Raw genomic sequence first — 20,852 nt, forward strand, 5'->3', positions numbered from 1 at the left:
GCCTGATTTGGTGGAGTTAGCTTGGTGTGGAGCGGTAACCAGGGCCAAGACACAACATAACTGGCAAGCTAAGCACCCATCCCAGTCACAACTGGAGACACTGTCTTATGTGAACATAGAGGACATAGAGGTGGACCCCAGGTCCAATAGAGAGGAGAGGTGGCAAAGGCGTGGAGAAGAAGTTATGGAACTAATGCCAATCACACATGTACAGTCAGCACAGAGACAGAAGTCCTAGAGATGACTGACACTGATGTAGCCTTAGCACCTAATCTGGCCACATTACGGAGAAAGGATCCTTCAGTAGTAGACTGTTAGGCAGAAGGAGACAAAGGCTTGCTTAAACTGACGAGAGAAGCTAATTATACTGAGAATCAGTTGCTGTTTTAGGTAAGGTCAAGATGGCATTCATCCTTGTGATTTGTGATTATGCCACCTGATTCTCTGAGGCTTGCCCCCCGAGAGATGTTGCAGACAGACACAAAGCTATGGCCCTCCTTAGGTTCAAAATAGGTTTGAACTAATCAAGGTCCACATTCCATGAGGCACACACTACAGCATGTTAATACACTCTCAGGGATCAAATGTGAGAGAACTACCACCCCATACCACCATCAGTCTGCTGTCTTGGTTGAGCTGGCATAGGGGGTAAGGACACTTGAAATGTATGCTGAAGCCAGATCATTCACAGCCTTTAAAACAAACAGTACAATGTTAAGTCTATCCAGAACCCCACAGGGTGTGTAGAGCAACTAAAACAGCCGTGATGTGCTCAAACGTCTTGGTCCTAGTTGAAAGTCTTTCTGCTGCATTTTGGACTACCCTGTAGCTTGGAAAGTGATGCCTGGTTAATACCTGAATGGAGTGCATTACAGTAGCCCAGTCTGGAAAACATAAAAAAAACATCTACCACGTGCCACAGTCTATTGAGGGGAAACAGTCTGCACTTTTTTCTTCAATGATTCCAAAACGCAGCAACCAACCAAGATCATCTGCACTGAGGAATGTGAGATTGCTGTTCTGGATCTGAAAGACTCTCTGCTCGGAGCTGGTCCAGAACAGCCCTGAACTGCTGAAACGTTGACACATCAGACTGATGCTCTAGAGCAGACCTGGGCAAAGTGCGGCCCCAGGGCCATTATATACTATTGTATACTATTGTATTGCAAGCTTTCTCTCATGTGTAAGTGTGTGCCATGTGTATTGGTCGTCTGGGCACACCTTTAATACTGCAAAAACATACTAATTTTTCAAGCTGAATTTAGTTCAGCCTATTGGTCCGGCCCTCCACAACAGTCCTACTATCTTACGTGGCCCCTTAGGGAAATGAATTGCCCACCTCTGCTCCAGAGCATGGCTTAGGAGCCGTGCTTTTGTCAAAGGGAGCCAAGACATCTTAAGTCACTTGCTTACATCAGTCAGAAGCTCTTACCAAGGGAGACCTTGGAGGAGATAGTGTCTGGCCACAAAGTGGGCATCTGAAGAAGGGAGGTGGGTACTTGCAGTGGTACTTGACCGTTCGGAGCATTGTGTTGGGATAAAGGATAGAAGCACTTCAGAGGATTGCCTTGTATTGATCTAAAAAGACTTTTGTAGTCAATATGACTGGCATATTTCTAAGCACTGACAGAGGGCATTTTTTAATTATCAATTAACTGGGGAAAAAAAGGATTGAGTATTCATTCACTACTATTCTACACATGAATAATTATGTCGTGTTTGTGGGATTTTTGGTGTGGATTGCTTGTATTGCTTGTTGTTCAGATGAGCTGTTCTTTGATTGTTAAAATCACAACACTGCATAAAATATATCTGTGTTAAGTGGTAATTGTGTTGACCACAGAATGAGATTGAGGAAGCAATGGTCCAACACCTGGTTGAGTAGCTGGTTGCAGTCAGCTACCATTTTGGGATGGGGCCAAACAACTATTGTGTTAGTGGATGATAACCTAAGTTGTGTTCCCCCATCATCCAGTCATCTCAAGGCTTAAAGATACTGACCCTACCATTGTGCAGATGGTATTGGTTAATACCAGTTTGGTCAATAATGAATCGTGGCAGGAACTGGATTTTATGTTTGTGACTTAGACTTGGGTAAATCAGGGTGAGTCACTGGCTGAGCTTGGTCAATCAGATGTCAGTTAAATAGTACACCCAGCCCTTCTGGCCATGGTGACTGTGTGAAAATCACATTAAGTGCCGTCAATTAACTAACCGAGTCATACTCCACCTTTGAACTCCAACTCCGACAGAAAGCTGATCTGTCTTGACTCAAAACCATGGCCTTGTGCTCCCAGAGCAATCAAAAAATGAAATGAAGAGTTCAGACATCCTGGGTAGCCACCTTTAGAGTGTGGACAGAATTGGAATTGTTTGTGACTTTAACATTCATGTTCGCTGTCCTAGCGCACCTCTTGCTAGAGATTTCCTAAACGTGATGTAGAGTTTCGGTCTCGTTCAGTCCGCTACTACACACGAGCATGGGAATACGGTGGTTGGATTTACTTTGTGTGATCTTGTTATATCTGATCCATACATATCGGATCACCTACCTATTGTTTTCAATCTACCGCACCCAACTATTAGACATATGTCCACTGCAACAGATAAGAGACTCTACGGTCAGCCTCTGCTGTGCCTCATATATATCTGTTAATCAGTCTTAGTCCCAGATAAGGGACTCTACGGACAGCCTCTTCTGTGCCTCGTTTATACAGTATCTGTTAATCAGTCTTAGTCCCAGATAAGGGACTCTATGGTCAGCCTCTGCTGTGCCTCATATATATAGCTGTTTATCAGTCTTAGTCCCAGACAAGGTACTCTACGGTCAGCCTCTGCTGTGCCTCGTACATATCTGTTTATCAGTCTTAGTCCCAGTCAGGTATTGATGAGCTGGTTTCTTGTTTTATTGCTGCACGTACTTCAGTCCTTGACACTTTTACACCAATGAAGGAGAACAGACCTAACCCTCATTCCCAGCCTTGGTCTAATGACCATACAACTGCACAAAGACAAATATGGAGATGGGCTGAGCGTAAATGGAAAAAGGAACGCAATTTGGAACGCACTCTTCATTCGGAAGAATCTCAGAGTGCCAACATAGTAGAAACTTACTATAATAATACAATAAAATAAAATAAGACTAGTTAACGTAAGCATAATAGAAAAATTTGTGACAGATTTGACAAAAAATGTTTTTAGTCCAGTTTGAAAGGAGTCCAGCGTCTGCGTTGCCCTTAGGTGGTCAGGGAGGCTGTTCCATAAGCGTGGTGCACTACACTACAACCCACAACATAAAACATCTCCTTTAAAAGGCGAGATGGAATGTGAGACAATAACTCAGTGCGGCAGGAAAGGTACAGCTCATTAAAATGGTTTAGAGTGTAGATTAAATATACTATGATAGCCATCGGCTGCTGTTGAGAAAGATTATCTGATTTTGTTCATTTTATCAATAAAATATATTTTTTGTAATCATAAATAAAGAGTGGAGATGTACTTGTGAAACTAGTAGGTGGGTCAGGAAAGTCATTAACAAATCACTGATCTCAGGAGTTGTACCTTCATTTTTTAAACCTACATTGGTGCAACCTTTGCTAAAGAAGCCTAAACTGGATCCTGATACACCCTCACATTTTAGACTCATTAGATCTCTTAGCTTGCATTTCTATCAAACATCCTAAAGATGGGATCTTTCATATGTATCAATCTGGTTTCCATTCAATGCAAAGCACACAGTCTGCCCCATTGAAAGTTAAAAATTAGCTGCTATTTACAGCTGATTCTAAGGGCTGTTCGGTTCTCCTAGATCTGACTGCCGCTCTTGACAGAGAGGAGCATGTAGCGGTACTTGACCGGTTGGAGCATTGTGTTGGGATAAATGGAAAAAGCACTTTAGAGGTTTGCCTTGTATTTATCTAATAGGACATTAGTGGTTAATATGAATGGCACATTTTCAAGCTCTTCAGTCCTTTCATATGGAGTCCCCCAAGGCTAAATACTGAACCCCCCTTCTCTTCTCTCTTGTTTTATTGTCTATTTTTACACTCGGCTATGGAGCTCAAACAGAGAGCAGGTCTGCCATTGAAAATAACAAAATCAGCATTGATAAAATGTCACATTGACATCGAAACACTTAACTTTAGGCACAGAAGGTGTGTTGATGTTTTTTGTTCCTGTGCTTTTTCAATCTTTTCTTTGTTATCTTCATGTCAGCCTTTTTCAGTGTGTTTTTTTACACTGCAAGTCTTTTTTTCGATGTCAGTACTTCAATGTCAACTTACTGTCTCTGTTTTGGCGGGGAGGTGCTTAATGGAAGGGACAAGAAATACAATAATTAATTTTTCTTATTTTTATTTATTTCTATGAGATTATTGTAATTTTAACAACCTGTTTGTGAAGTGGCCTTGGGTGTCATGAAAGGCGCTTTAAATAAAATGTATTATTATTATTATTATTATTATAATTGCATAGATCCAATGGGAAAGGCATGTCTGCCACTAGCCTTGTTTACTGGAATGTGTTTCTGGTATGGTGCCTGGTTAGCTGCAAAAGTATTTCCCCTGCTTAATTTCACTTTAATTTAAGGCAATGTTTTACCAAGTATAGACATTGTCGGGACACTAATCCATCCTTAAATAGCCAGTTTAGCTAGGTATTGTAGTTTCTCATCAGGTGCTTTATTATTGATGCAGATTGGTGTGCCAAAGAAGTCCAGTGCACAGCTTAATTTCCTTCCACCATGATAGGTGACCTAAAGTAACTATGAATATTTTTTTCCTATTTACGTCCTGTGCACACTGCACACACATAACGATGTGTTTGGCTGACCCCTAAAGTTCTCCTTGAAGAGTTCCTCTGTATATAAAATATGTTCAATTTAATGCATGTGACACAAAGCTTGTGCATATAATGTTCATGTAATTCATCAGAATTGTCTCCTACCGTGAAACTGTTGTTGACATTCTTTGTACTCGATTCAGCAACACTGGCATCCGAAAGATCCACTTCATCAAAAATGAGAGACTGTGGACAGAAAAGATATGTGGTCATTAATGGTTATTCCAGCTGAAATGCTGACTAAGTTTAATCACTTTTCACCTTTAACTTTAAGGAAAGAATCCCACAGAGGCTTACAGCCATTTACAAAATACAACAACTACTACCTAATTCTATTCTAAATATTGAATTCGTTTGTCTCCTGCTCATAAACTTAACTACAAATGACCACATGCATGTTTATGAACATCTTCCAGGTCTTCTACTGATGTGCAATGCCATGCTGAAAATGATTTATAGTACGTGTCAGAGACAACATTAAGCAGGGATTCACAGTAAGGGTTCTAAGTCGATGGTCATTCACTCCAATTTCAACTTCTAAGGAGGTGCTTTGAATTCAATATTTACTTTTTTTAATGCTCATTCCTATATAGGATACTCCATTCAGAACATTAGTGAAAGTATTAACTATTGTTAACTTGCTAAGAGATTAACCTGCGGTTATATTTCAAGAGGAAATAGTGAAAATTCCAAGGTCTACATAATATGGTCTATTCTACATTAAATGTCTTTGGATTAGAGGGGTTGCTCTCTTCAATGTTGTGGAGAACCTATTTTGGTCAGTTACCACTGAAAACTGTTGGCTTAATGATTGTGATTAGTCTACAGCATACAGTGTCACACTATAACCATCCTCTAGATCGGTAAAAGCTATGGTTTGTGTATTTTTAGGTGCATGGGTGCAATGCCAACAGAAACATGATCCGTTCCCCAACTATGTTCTAGAAGCCTGATGTTGTCTTATCTGCCTGTGGTTTCACTCTTTCTCTCCCTGTCTTTCAAAACTCTGATACTGTCATAAGAGGGTGATAGTCCATCAGTCTCTCCCATCATAACCCCAGGCGAATTTGATGGGGCTGAAAACACAGGGTCAATAACCTTCACTCCAACTTCCTGAAGGAGTGAGTTAATGCCATCCCTTAAGTAGCAGACGAGCGTAGGAAAAGATGATGCTGGTCGGATGACACACACACATAATGGAGACGAAGAACAGATAAATGGGTTACTTTGGCACTTTTAGAATAGCTTCTTCAAGTACAGGGTTAGATAAGCTGGAAAGCTGAGTCTGAATGGCAGCATCAAGGCAAATGCATTCAGCTATCAGCCGTCCCTCGGGTTCTCAACCTAGCAGGCTGGCAATGGCAGAGGCACATGGACCTGTTCTGTACAGGAGCTCTACGACCCTGATGACATGATAGGAGATATGGGAGGATGGCACTGCATAATACTGTTGCTCTCCTCCCAAGCAGCTTTTGCCCACCTCTCCACCCAATGAGCAATCAGGATACAGCTCTTGCCCACCTCTCCACCCAATGAGCAATCAGGATAGTAGAGACAGCCAGAAAGAGAGGCAGATGAGGAGCAATGCCGAGACTGGAATCATTCATGGGATAGCGAGGCATGTGGCGTGGGGGTGGAGTGGGGTGGGGCGGGGGGCGGGTGGTTTCCATGTCAACAGTCAAGGCCGGTGCCTGCTGACCCGAAGCGTCACCAAACCTTCCTCCGATCCACTGGCGCCCAGAGGAGGGGTAGTGTTGCGGGCACCTGCCCAGCAGACAGAGAGCATTCTCCAGCACACACGGCTCCGAGACACCCGGTGCTGCCAGCGGGCCAGCGTTCCACCTTGCTGGGACAGGCACACACATACAAACACAACCCGTACATGCACTGGTCAACTGGCATTGGCTTCTTTCTAAGCTTATTACTAAAATATAGGGATTCAGATTAGAGGCCTGCACTCCCGCGGGAGGACCACAGGACCCAGCAAAACATTTTGATTGCAGAGTGCGGGCTAGAAGAAACTGATGCGGGAGTAGGAGAAACAAAATTACTCTCAGGACTCCGGCAAAATATAGAAATATCGTATAAAATGAAATAAAAGTACAGAATGTTATTCATGTTTGCACAAGAGAAGTTTTGTCATTTTTATGCAAGGCACATTTTCACAGGAGTGGGCAGAAGCGGGACTCCATCCCACGGAAACATCCGCTTGCAGACAAAGCGTGAAATATGCGGGCTGGAACTGGTCAAAATATTACATAGTTTTGGAAAAGTGGCAGGGGCAGGAGCATGACAGGATCCTGCTGGAGCAGGACTGACAAAATGGATCCCGCACAGGCCTCTAATTCAGAATAGACACTATACGTCTAATATGAGTGACGCAGTAAGGGAGAGCAAAAATTCAGCAGAATGAGTAAGAACTCAGTGAAACTAGGATAGAGATTTGGGCTGGTCATCAAATTACCATGGCAACAATAAGGCCCATTAACTCCACCAAATGTGCAATATCTAATTTCTAAAACTGTCCTGGTCAGTGACCATCTACTTGAAAAGAAATGGAAATTCAGCCAGTTTTGACAGAAAAGAAAATGGATCAACCAAGTAGCAGTGTAGCATGTTTTTTACTTTGGGGCTTCAATGACAAATACTTTTTTTGAAAAATATCAGAAAATCTTTTTCAGAAAATAATCGTCTTCCTGGAAATAATATAGTTAAAGCTTTTGGAAGCACATTTTTTACATTAACATAAAAGGGCGACAGAAACGCATGATTTACTTTTGCAAGATTTATACTGAAAAGCCATATTTTTTGCATAACCAATACAACCTTCAACCAAAATGACTATCGAACCAATGGTAGTTTACTACCAGACAAGACAAATCCTATACATTGCTTATTTGTCAACATCAGCAACACAGGATTTGGTCAACAAAAGTGAAATGAATAGCTTACCCTGTTTTAAAGTTGATTGTATTTACAGTCATATAATATCTACACCGATGAGGTTTCCGATAGATTATGCATGCCTCGAAAAAATTAAGCAGCGAACTTCAACTCAAAGTTTGCACAATAAATGCACCTCTGCTTGACAACCAACAACAGTACATTGATTATGAGGCTCATTAGGGTACAGCCATTGAAAACTACCGCCCCCTCAAAGATCAACCATCAATCTCAGTCATGAAATACATTGCACCAACAGTGTGTAAGATGCCTCCTCCCCGAGCTAGGCTAGCACACAGACACCAGGGCTGGAGAGCAGGAGCATTCAAGGCCCTAATGTCCAGTGTTCACTTTAAATGGAGTTACAAAGGAAACGCCACTGGTAGAACGCCACTCTAAAAATAAAGACACACAATTGACAACAGTGAAGGTAACTGTCATTGTCATGGTAACTACTCAGCCTTCTCCAGCAGTCTGAGCTCCCCCAGGAGAAGCTAGGGGACGAGTTGACAAGATTGGTACAGGACAGGAGTCATGAAGGACACATAGCCTAATGAATTTGGAAGAAGCTACTTTTTTTTAATTGTCTGATACATTTTTTTAAACACATGACACCTACAAGGTTGCAAACCTATGTGTTATTGTTGAGAAGTGATGTGAAAGAGAAATTGAAGGGATTCTACCATGGTTTGCACTGTGGAGAAAGTTCTCTTGAATCAGGATCAGCAATTTGAAGTCTGCTATGTTTCGAACTGTGGAGGAAGTTCTCTGAGTCAGTCAGGATCAGCTATTCTTCTGAGGCTTAGCTATGTTTTCAGGCTCTTTTCAGGCTCTGCAGCATCCCCTGAGGCGAAAAATGACTTTACATAGCAACCGCCTCCTTTTGTCTATGGAACTTGGAACTAGCAGCTACTTGCTAAAGGCTAAGCAGACTGACTGTGTTAAAATGTGATTGTACAGGTTCTGAAAGAGTAGTGAGTAATGCGACTAATCTATTTTATTTGTATACATCGCCTGGTGTTAGCAATAGATATAGGATAGGATAGGTTAATGAAGGCACAAACATGTCACTCCCAAAGTCTTTGAGTGGATCATAACACACACTTCTCTTGAAGGGAGGCTCTGTTTGTACATGATATGTGCTTACTGACACTGTTGCGAGAAGTTCGGTTTTGCAGTACTTTTATTTTGTTAAGTATGTAGTAATTAGTTTAGTATGCTGGCTTTTTCTTTGTCGTTTGTTGTTCCTTTTTCTGTTTTCTCTTCAGGATGTACTTTTCCTTTTGTTTACATTGATAGGTTGTATATAGTTTTTACACAGAGGATTTTCGGGATTTGGCTAAAGTAAACATACGGTCAATGCTATGCGTTTCTTCCCTTATTACAGACATTACACCATTTTCAAGTGGTAAAGAAGTAGTAGTAGTAGTTTATTAAAAGAAACGTTAATATAGATTATAGATTATAGAATTATATAGAATTATATTTTTCCTCAATGTCGTTTTTACAGGAGTCAGTTATAACTTGTTATAAAGCTAAGCTAATTGTTTTCTCATACCAGGCTTATTATTTCAGCAAATCATAGGCACACTGAATGAAAATAAGAGTGTTTATCCACACACATTACTATGAGTGTTTTTGTGTAGCCCAGATAGAACTACACTTTGTTACGCTTATGTTAAATGTTACTAAATCGTTATGAATGAAAAGCATAGTTGGTTTCATCTTTACAGTTAACTAAATATGATAATGTTACTGATCCTGACTTGTCAAGACTGATGCGGGCTGCAGCACATAAACAAGGTCTTACAAGGCATGGTGTGAATACTAGTATTTAATTTGATTAGAAGAAAAATCTTCTGAGCTATTTCCATATACACCTTTTGCGCTCAATAAGACAGAAGAGATGGCGTAATAAAGCTTAGTCTGTTTTTTGTGTAAAACTGTTTTTTAATATACAGATATATTATTGACATTTTGATGTTTTACATTGTTGTCTCCACCTCTCAGAAGGCTTAGACAGGCCTGACTGCACGCCACTGGTATTTTCATCCATATTTCTCAACACATAATGTCTGAGCGACAGGATTGTCTACTCCAGTGTTCCAATTGAACTGGTGACCATGTCTGGTGACATTTGGATGCGTTTCCACTCCTTGAGCTCCATATATTGTTCTTCGCAGACAAGATTTATGTGGCTATAGCAGGGCATGCGTTCTTGCAGATCAGTGGTGAAATGATTTGGATGCCCACCTGAGATTCATATTACAAGACACAGTGCGAAGCCCATCACAGGACCTCATTATTATATTTATATTTTTTGGCCAACATTTTGTTGTTCGTAGACTTCTTTATCCGCAACAAGCAAAAAAACATCTACCAGCAGCACAAAAGTAAGGATGAGACAAGTGAGCAAGGTAGCTTATTAATAACTATTGAGGACCTAGATATTATATCACCCCCTTGTGGTCTTTGAAAGCTAGAAAGCCAGACTACTTTATATGTAAGGCCAACTAAATGAACTGGAGAGCAGCCATATTAGGCATGTCTCATTTAAATGTCAGTTCATTTCAATACATTGATGGCTGAGAACCACATTGAGAATAAAATATGCAGATTAATATCAATATATTGATCTTTTATGATATACCTACTCGTAACAGTACCGGTTTCCTTTGAAATCCAACCTACCCTTCTGTTCAATCTAATAACTCTGTATAGAAAAGACACCCAGGTTTCACAAAAACAGTGTTTCACATTTCCCAGTCCTCTATTGCCTTTAGCTAACTTAACATCATTATACAATTGATGGCCAAGGCTATCTTCACTAGTAGAGCACACAGTTCATCTCTAATAGTTCAGGCCCTACATAAGGGATTTGTCCTCAGCCATACTGTATGACAACAAACTGTACCTTGGCATCTTTGGCATAGTACAGTGTCCTTCCTCGTAGTTTGAAGTAGCGTTTTTTCCAGCGTTGGAAGGAGCTTGTCTGCTTCAATAGTAAGCCTTCTTTAATACTTGTCTAGAGAAAACAAATAGAGAAAAATGTCAACACGAAAGCTTAATCAGTGTAAGGAATACTTCAATTTCAAGGGACCCAAAGATGTGTTTCTTCTCAGTCAGATTACTTAAGCATATGGTGACGTCCATGTTCAAACCCTTCTGTAGCTTAGGTGAAATAAAAGAGTTGGTTTTAATTACACACACAGAGACTGCTACAGCTACACATCATGGGACCAGGTGCTGAGGCTCCATGTTATGCTTTGCCCAATTTCTTTTTTCCCCAAAATTCTGTTTTCCATTTATTTTTTGCAATATCATCATCAAGTGTAAGTCCAGTCAAATAAATTCACTAAGGGTGTAGGCTGCTGTGCTTTTTACTCTTTTCTATATGTATTCTGGGTATTGGGTAGCTATTTTTATTTTATTACAATTTTCACTTTTACTTGATAGAATAAAAAAAGTTGCACACATACAGTATATGAGGGGAAATTACTTACACACAATATGTAAATCTACCTCAAGGTACCTAACTAATAAACTGGAGGGAAAGTGTGTGTGTGTGTGTGTGTGTGTGTGTGTGTGTGTGTGTGTGTGTGTGTGTGTGTGTGTGTGTGTGTGTGTGTGTGTGTGTGTGTGTGTGTGTGAGTGTGAGTGTGAGTGTGAGTGTCTCTGTTTGTGTGTGTGTGTTCCTTTGTTCGGTCACCATAGTTCCGCATGCGTGTGTACATGTGCAATGGTATGAGGCTTCTCCTTGCGTGTGTGGCTATATTAGGGCCAACATATGTGTGATCTGTGTGATTACGGTGCCAAGTTAGTGGAGGAAAGTGGTTAGATAGGCAGGCAAAACCTCATGTCTCTGTGAAGCATAACTAACAATAACCCTTGTATGGTGTGGCAAAGCCAACTACTACATATTATAATCATGAAAACAGTCATGTTCAGTTTGGTGCGACTGCAGGGGAGAGAACGAGGGTGATCACTATCCTGGGAGATCAGGGAGAGAAGAGGAGAGCTCCTTTCAGAGTGAGGGGAGAGAGGAGGAGTGCTCCTTTCAGAGTGAGGGGAGAGAGGAGGAGTGCTCCTTTCAGAGTGAGGGGAGAGAGGAGGAGTGCTCCTTTCAGAGTGAGGGGAGAGAGGAGGAGAGCTCCTTTCAGAGTGAGGGGAGAGAGGAGGAGTGCTCCTTTCAGAGTGAGGGGAGAGAGGAGGAGAGCTCCTTTCAGAGTGAGGGGAGAGAAGAGGAGAGCTCCTTTCAGAGTGAGGGGAGAGAGGAGGAGAGCTCCTTTCAGAGTGAGGGGAGAGAAGAGGAGAGCTCCTTTCAAAGTGAGGGGAGAGAGGAGGAGAGCTCCTTTCAGAGTGAGGGGAGAGAGGAGGAGAGCTCCTTTCAGAGTGAGGGGAGAGAGGAGGAGAACTCCTGTCAGAGTGGGAGGAGAGAAAAGGGCGTAGGTACATGACTTGTTGTCTTTGTCCCTAGGTCAGGGGAACAGTTCAGGTGACATCAGGCTACAGTTACAGATTGACTGCAGGAGAGGCGTTGACAATTGATGCTTCCTGATTAAACTCCCGATTAACTCAATAGATGGATTCTAGCAAGTGACCGAGTCACAATTCTTGGTCTGTTCACAAAACTTGGCGACACATTAGTTCACAATCACTGTGCCAAACTGCACACTGTGTTTGAAACCGCCAAATGTGTCTATGTGTCTGATAGGTGAAAATTCACCCAAGTTACTTCAGGACTCCGGAGTTGTCAATCAGTATATTTATTCAACAAGAACAATTGCAATTGGGCTCACTCACAGCACAAGGATGAAAAGTGAAGCAATTTCACTTAGAAACCACAAGGTTTATATGCTTAGATTTATCTAATGCTGACGCTGTAAGTGTAAAAAAATCATAGTCAAAACAAGGTTCTCATTCCAGCTTCTTGTACTTTCACAGGGTTGAGAAAACAATAAGTGGCGACAGTGAATCAAAGTTACACATATACACAGGGACACAGAAGAGCCATGTCCCTGTTAAAAGAAAAGCATATAAAATCATTATTAAAAGTGATTAACAGTGTTTGTAAATAATCTCCATCAGTGTCTCAATTTGCTTGTCTCACACTTTTAACACAGGGGAATGTATCAACCATCATGTTATTTGAAAATGTAAAATTCCATATAATTCCATGTTTAACAAGAATGGGAGCATTGAGAGAATGCAAACCTCCGCCTTGTGACCTTGATCCTGACATCTAAAAATCTAATCAATTAGTGCCATTATATTAACCAATCTCCCCACAAAGTTTGAGGGAAATCGGTCCATGCGTTTCTGCGTAATCCTGCTAACAAACAAACATACAGGGGCGAAAACATAACCTCCTTGGCGGAGGTAACAATAGAGTATCTGTGTCCAATCCCATACGCTTCTTCAAATGCAGCAAACTGCTCCCCATGGACCTCTAGAGGCCTGTGTTTGTTTGTGTCTCAAACCAAATCTGGTGTTGGTACACAGCCCTGGCTTTGGAAGTGGTAACAAACATTAGTGGCTGGGACTGAGCCATGAACAATTGCAGACGATCAACACAATGCTTCAGGAGCAAGAAAAGGAGGGCTGTAATTTGATTGGTTGTTGAGTTCAACTGTCAGCAATATTTCGCAAAACCAAAGCTGGCTTGCTGACTCTACCTTTAACCCTTTTTTTATTACTGGATTCTACCCGAATCAGAGGGCCGACATCAAAGCAAGAGAACATGAACTTTAATGAAACATTGCATGGGCATGCTCTCTCTGACTCTTTCACACAAGCACAGACATGCAGATGAACTTTAATGAAACATTGTATGGAAATGCTCTCTCTGACTGACTGTCTTACAAACACAGACATGCAGATGAACTTTAATGAAACATTGCATGGACTCACACAAACACAGACATGCACATGAACTTTAATGAAACATTGTATGGAAATGCTCTCTCTGACTGACTGTCTTACAAACACAGACATGCAGATGAACTTTAATGAAACATTGCATGGACATGCTCTCTCTGACTGACTGTCATACAAACACAGACATGCACATGAACTTTAATGAAACATTGTATGGAAATGCTCTCTCTGACTGACTGTCTTACAAACACAGACATGCAGATGAACTTTAATGAAACATTGCATGGACATGCTCTCTCTGACTGACTGTCATACAAACACAGACATGCACATGAACTTTAATGAAACATTGCATGGAAATGCTCTCTCTGACTGACTGTCATACAAACACAGACATGCAGATGAACCATAATGAAACATTGTCACACAAACACAGACATGCAGATGCAGTCCTGTGTGTACAGACACCTAAACTAAACCGAAACCAGTGGTCTAGTCTCCTTGGCCGGCCCCTCTGCACAGTACAGGGCAGCTGGACTTCCTGCCACAGGGTATGACCCTTTGTTTGTCTAAATATTGTTTCACCAAACCGAGGCAAATGCTGACAGATGAGAGATGACAGCACATTATTGTATAAATATATATTCAATACATGACTGTATGAACAGTCACACAGAGGTATACACACACAAGAACATACATTAATACAGCCCGAAAGAAGGGACTGGCAGCTACTTCAGAAGCTAATACATGTTTAAATTAACAGACAGTGTGACACTCAATTCATTACGGAATTTTACAATTGAATAGCTTTTATTTGTGTGGACGTCAGGCTGGGAGGATTCACAATTTAAATCAATTTTCTTTAGTCAGTCAAAATGGGAATAAAAATCATGCAAGATATTATTTCCTTCATATTAAAAACAAGAAACATAAAAAAAGAGAGACTACTTGAAAAACAGCAAATAGTCTTCTCATTCACTGCCAGATTCTTAAAAGTGAAAAGCCTTCTCACAGTTGAAATCAATGAAAAGTATGTCATAGTCTACACAATTTTTAATCTATAATTGTCAAGAAAAAAGGGGGAATCACCCAAGGCAAATGTCCAGTGAAAGGTCATGTGACCCCAGCATAAGGGTAGCAGCAGTAAGATTGAGCCCAACTGCTGACCTAGAGGGCTATCCTGTCAACTCGGCTCTGTCAGTGAAGTTCATCTGTCAAGACACATCATCACAGCCTTCTACAGCATTAAACAAGGAGCACAAACCTGGAAGCAATGCTCCTTCTTCCTCCTCCATCTATCTATAAATATAGCAAGGACATAAAAACCCTGCTGAAAAAAAAGAGAAATCCACAGGCATATAGGGGGAAGATATCTATTTTTAGCAGAGGAAATATGCTCTCTGAAGGGAGAATTACAAACAGAGAGGCAGGCTCCAATCTGACACTGGGGTGCACAGCTGTGTCAACTTAGTGGATTCAGATGCTGACCAACTTACAGACAAAACACATCACAGCAGAGACTATGAAATTCTTTTTTATTTAAAGTCGGGTTATATGTAGGGTGACTGTCAAAAGGAACATCCGTTCCAAGATAATAGGATTTTCTGTGGTGTCTGTCGTGTTTTAAAAATTCTGATTAGAAAAACTGAAAAACATTAAAACCCAAATCTTCTCTCCACTCATCCGTGCATGCTTAAGTCTTGACACGTTCCTTACATGGCTTAATCCTTAACACATCAAATCCAAGCACTACTGTTTCTCAGAGAAGGTGTAAATGAAGGCAATACAAGTTATGCTACTACATGTACAGTATGAGACTACAAATATTGTAAACAACAATCCTAAATATCTAGGCAACACAATTGCCTATCATATTAACTTGCATCCCTTAACTTAGTGTACCAAAGGCAGTGGTTAGACAAACATTTATCTACTGCCAAGAAATGCAGTCTGCCTTATTGAGGGTTTGATATGCTTAGATCCATAGTCTTATCCACGCGAAGACGCCTTTGTTCTCAGTTTGGCTACTGAATCACACAGCGACAGAGTTTTCTAACTGGGAACGTTCCAAAAAGCACATGACTCTTGCATGTGTATATATGATGCCTATCTGTGTATGTACTTGTACAATAACACAGTTGACAGGTGAGAGTGCCCTATAAGAGAAAGGACACACCGTATATTTGTACCTCAAATTGAAGATTACGACTAGTGGCTGGCATTTAGAGTAATATCACTTTACAATTTAAACAAGTATGTTTTGCGGAGTAGAGGAAAAAGTGGATGGTATCAGCTTGGTCTCGTTATATTCAGGTTTTAGTTCCATTATATACCGACTTTTATTTGTCCTCCATTGGCCTCCATAGTGTCCTTCCTTGTCTTTAGTTCCCTTCCTGCCGCCAAGTCGTACAAGAAGCGATCTATTTATAGTGTTTCTTCACTAAACTGCGAGGGAGAACCGTTCTGTTTCAGACAGAACTGACTAACCACAGCATTCTTAACACCCACAAGTCTCCCTTTATTTTCATCCCTCTCTCTCTCTCTCTCTCTCTCTCTCTGTCAGCCCAATTCCTTACTTTTAAATCCTCCGATGATGATGACTTACAAAATCACAGTCAAGAAAAGTACACCATCTGTGCGTTGACAATAGATTGTTAATAATTGTGTGTATCTGTAAACCTCTGTGTAGAAGTTACTCACCTAATTTCCTGATTCTAAAGATTCAATTTAGACAGTTACAGGGAATTTCGGGGAAAGTGTTACACTGAAAAGCTGTGTTTACCATTTTTATATCCTGTTTTAGGAAATCTTAATGTGTACCATGACTTAACTCTTAAATCATGTGACATTTTTTTACTAGCACACAAGCCAAACTGTACTGTACTATTCTTCACTGAATCGAGCTGATCCATGCCTTAAATTTAAACCTTATTTTTAAATTGGTTAGACTTTGACCTTATACCATTATAGTGAGTGGTTAAAATGTGATGCCATTAAGCACAGGTTGAACATGCCTGTAAAAGAAGGCATCTTTAAATGCCATGTGTAATTCAAGAAACTTACAACCAATTGACCTGACCTGAAAAGAATTATTGATTTATCACACAGGAAAAACATAAGCGTTATAGAAGTAGAAAGGAGTTTTGGACTAAAACCAGCATGCTAATAGCCAAACGTTTTGCTAACAGCTCATTTTGGGGCAGGAATTCACTATATTAAAGCCCTTTTTTTATTTTGTTGGGTGCCAGGCTGCAGTAATCTGTCAAAGCTATGGTAGGCCTCTGCTATAAATCCCATTGCTATTAGGATTCAACTCATGTGAATCCCTCCTCCCCCAACAATGTATCACATTCAAAAGGTCAGCCAGACCCTCTCTGTCTGCAGATCTTCACACCCATCATATGTAGGTTGACCCCACTGTTCCACTTCCTAACACACCCCACCTTACACCTTTAACCAGACCCCCAGATACACCCTATTATGTTAAGTTGTGTATCGTACCTTCCTGTAACTGAAATGTAACTTGTATGCTTTACTCAGAAGATTCATGCAGCAGGCTTTGCCGTAGGTTTGCCATGTGAAGACACCGACCTCTATGTGTGGTGAGAGAATGAAGCAGGGAGTGATGCTGGGAGGCAGAGGAAACAGTGCTGCCTTTAGAGGCAAAGGGACGGGAGGCCAACACAGAAGAGACACTGCACTAGGGAACAACACCTCCTAATCATCGCTTCTCTCTCTCCATCGTAGCGTGTTGTATGTGCTTCAGTTCTCAATGTTATTCATGTCACACATCAAAGTCCTTTAATGTTGATAGTCTTGTTCACAAAACACTGAAATTATACTCCTGGTAAATATTTTAGCTCAGTTCAGGTTCTTTCATTTAATTGAAAAAAAAAAAAAAACACAATATGTGGAGACAAACTCAGTTCACAATCTTAGCTCAACTGAAACAATTCCAACCACAGAGATTCAGTAACAGACTTCATCTTTTTATGAAAAGTAATACATTCGATTGCAACATTCACAAGGTCTTTTCATTTCTTTGCTTCGGAAACATTCTGTTAGTGTTCATCCAGCTGGTTTTGGGAATAGGTTATATTAGACCCTACTACCCTTAACACTTGTTCCAGCTAGCTATAATGCTTGTCAATTTTGTGGTCAAGACTATACAACAAAGTACTCCATCCATGCTCAAGTACCAAATACTCACAGTGTTGGACAGTGTGCAATAATTTAAAGTGATAATCTTGGATCACCTGAAGGACATATACAGCCACGGAAAAAATGAAGAGACCACTTCAAAATTATCAGTTTCTCTGGTTTTACTATTTATTGGTATGTGTTAAAGTAAAATGTACATTTTTGTTTTATTCTATAACCTACTGGCAACATTCCTACCAAATTTCAAATAAAAATATTGTCATTTAGATCATTTATTTGCAGAAAAATGACAATTGGTCAAAATAGCAAAAAAGATGCTTGAATTCTTGCGACAGGAGTAGCATAAAGTCACCCAACGGCCATGTGAAAGACTGGTGGAGAGCATGCCAAGACACATGAAAGTTGTGATTTTAAATCAAGGTTATTCCACCAAATATTGATTTCTTAACTCTTCCTAAGTTAAAGCATTAGTATTGTGTAGTTTAAAAATGAATATGAGCTTGTTTTCTTTGCATTATTCGAGATCTGAAGACACTGCATCTTTTTTGCTATTTTGACCAATTGTCATTTTTCTGCAAATAAATTATCTAAATGACAATATTTTTATTTGAAATTTGGTAGGAATGTTGCCAGTAGGTTATAGAATAAAACAAAAATGTACATTTTACTTTAACACATACCAATAAATAGTAAAACCAGAGAAACTGATAATTTTGAAGTGGTCTCTTAATTTTTTCCGCGGCTGTATACCAAGGGGACGGTGTGTGCAATAATTTATAGTGATAATCTTGGATCATAGCTTTGGTGGCTTTTCTGAAAACTTGTCCAAGTCAGACAGTTTCCCAGGTCCCACTTAAACACAATATAATAATTAGTGACTTTTCTCAGATGCATCAACATATCCCCAAACTGGTGGCAAGTTGAGACAGGCCCATTGCTACACTTTCAATTGATGGCACGCAGCCTGAACTTGTGTTGCAGGCATTAGTTCTATTTCCATCTCATATTCCCTTGGCTGTAGGTTGAGTAAAGTAAAAAAAAATAAAAAAATGGCCCTCCCCTCTTTGGCTCAAGGAAATGAGTCAGAAACCTTTCCAATTTCTTTGAAAGTCTACGTTATTTTAGTTGGAAAGTAAAGCTGTTGTTTTCTCATTAAAAGAGCCCTAACCCACAGAACACTGGTGCCAACAAAACTAAAATTGAAGACAAATGTGTGTATATGTATTGTATCTTTTAATCAAAAATCTGAATCTGAAATTAAAAGATAGAATAAATCATACTAACTTATTCAACATCCTAGGGAAAAAAAGGATGTTTCTCTGTTCTGCCCATGTATAACGTACAGTAGAGTGATGAATATATAAAATAAGAGCTCCAAGACCCACAGACTTACCTTGCTTCTGATCTGCCCAGAGGTTGACACCTTTCTGATGAGTTTCTGTGGCCCTTCTTGCTCTCCATCACTGTCAGAGGACTCGTCAACTGGACCAGAGCACCCCATGGCACCCACTACATTCCCATGGATCCCTGATGTGGTGACGGCTCCTTTCTCTGGTTCCTGACGGGGGAGGGAGAGTCACATCACACCACACTGTATCAGCCTGCTGGTAGTCAGCCGCTCCCATCCTTTACAGGATGTGAGAGTTGTACAAAGGTTCTTAGCGTTCGTCTTCCTCAAAATGCGTAAATGCTAAATTTCAAAATGCAACAGAGCAGTGATTTATTTGTATCTTTTTCTAGGGATGCAAATGTGTGGGCAGCGCTTCCACATTGATCTATTCAAATCAACATATCAGCGTTTCCACATTGATCTATTCAAATCAACATATCTTAAGCATTTGGAGAGCGGTAGGCTCTACAAGACTGACTATTTGAAAGAAATCTCTGTGGCAAACCCTAGGAAGATAAGTAGATTAGATAATAGTTTGATTAGAAGTTCATACTGGTGGTACACTCATTTTTCTTCAACATACATGGGTTTTGTCTCATGTGCGGGCATCCCCTCTACGTAACATTGCTAAAAGGGAAGGCTGCCTAACTTTTACAATATAATTTGCAATTTATAATCTTTTGCTATTTTCAAAATGCACAAGTATTCAAGACAGATAGCTTACAAGGTTGTAGCGCTCTGAAAATGTAGCCTAAACAAAAGATAGATAGAAAAATACCTAAACTGCAGGTAGTAGCCTTTGATGTCACCCACACCAAAGATTTCACTCTGAACAGAATTTCCCTAATATGCATTCTTCCCCCACGTTGAGTATTTATTTGTATGGTATGCTCATGCGAAAAAAACACTAACGATAGAAAATAAGATGCACAAACGCCGTTTAATTTGTCTTTAAATGGTTTAAACGTCCATACAAGATACATAATAAATGACAGCTCTGTTGCATTTTGGATTTATGCAGAATGCTAATAATTTCTTAATGTTGTTAATATTCAATGTTATGTTTTTTCATATGTTTTTTAAGTCGCTTTGGACAAAAACATCAGCCAAATATTTTACACTTTCCTTACATCATTTAAATAACGTTAAATACAATATGAATGTTCATTCATTCGCGCTATATGTTAACCTATAGTTTTTTTTCTGGAGGAAAGTGTTTGGTTAGGAAGGCTAATTATAGGTAATTTCGCCTGTTTGCGAGCTCAAAACGGTGTTTAAATCGGAGAGGACCCACCTGGGCTAGTGGAAATCATTATACTTTAAGTGGCACGCATAGCCTAATAATTCTGATGCAATTAACGTTCGATTGGCACTTTGTCATTTTTAACGTTATCTCCAATTGTGACCATTTTACTGAGGCAAGGGCAATAGGCCTAGCGTTATTACTAATTTGGTTTAAGTCAACCAACTGCATGCAAACCATTTGAAATGACCCCGATCATCGTTTGCGAACGCTTACCAATATTAGTAGTATACTACTACCAGCAACAGCTACCTGCTAGTGAGCTAGGCTATACCTGCAAGATTTCTTGCCCAGTGACAGAAAAGTACGCTAGGTAGCTATAATTAGTCCTACTGA

The 20,852-nt window shown here is 40.2% G+C and overlaps 1 protein-coding gene across 1 annotated transcript in view; it reads right to left on the bottom strand.

Moving 5' to 3' along the window:
* Positions 1-20,852, bottom strand: part of dgkh (diacylglycerol kinase, eta) — a 55,505-nt gene that overhangs the window by 34,093 nt on the left and 560 nt on the right. The window contains exons 2-4 of the mRNA XM_080838652.1: positions 19,217-19,381; positions 10,697-10,807; positions 4,945-5,025 (exon numbers count right to left, since the gene is read on the bottom strand). Coding sequence (XP_080694778.1) covers positions 4,945-5,025; positions 10,697-10,807; positions 19,217-19,381 — 357 coding nt within the window. The remainder of the gene's footprint in view (positions 1-4,944; positions 5,026-10,696; positions 10,808-19,216; positions 19,382-20,852) is intronic.

This window comes from Sprattus sprattus (assembly GCF_963457725.1).
Source record: "Sprattus sprattus genome assembly, chromosome: 5".
NCBI classification, from domain to species: domain Eukaryota; kingdom Metazoa; phylum Chordata; class Actinopteri; order Clupeiformes; family Clupeidae; genus Sprattus; species Sprattus sprattus.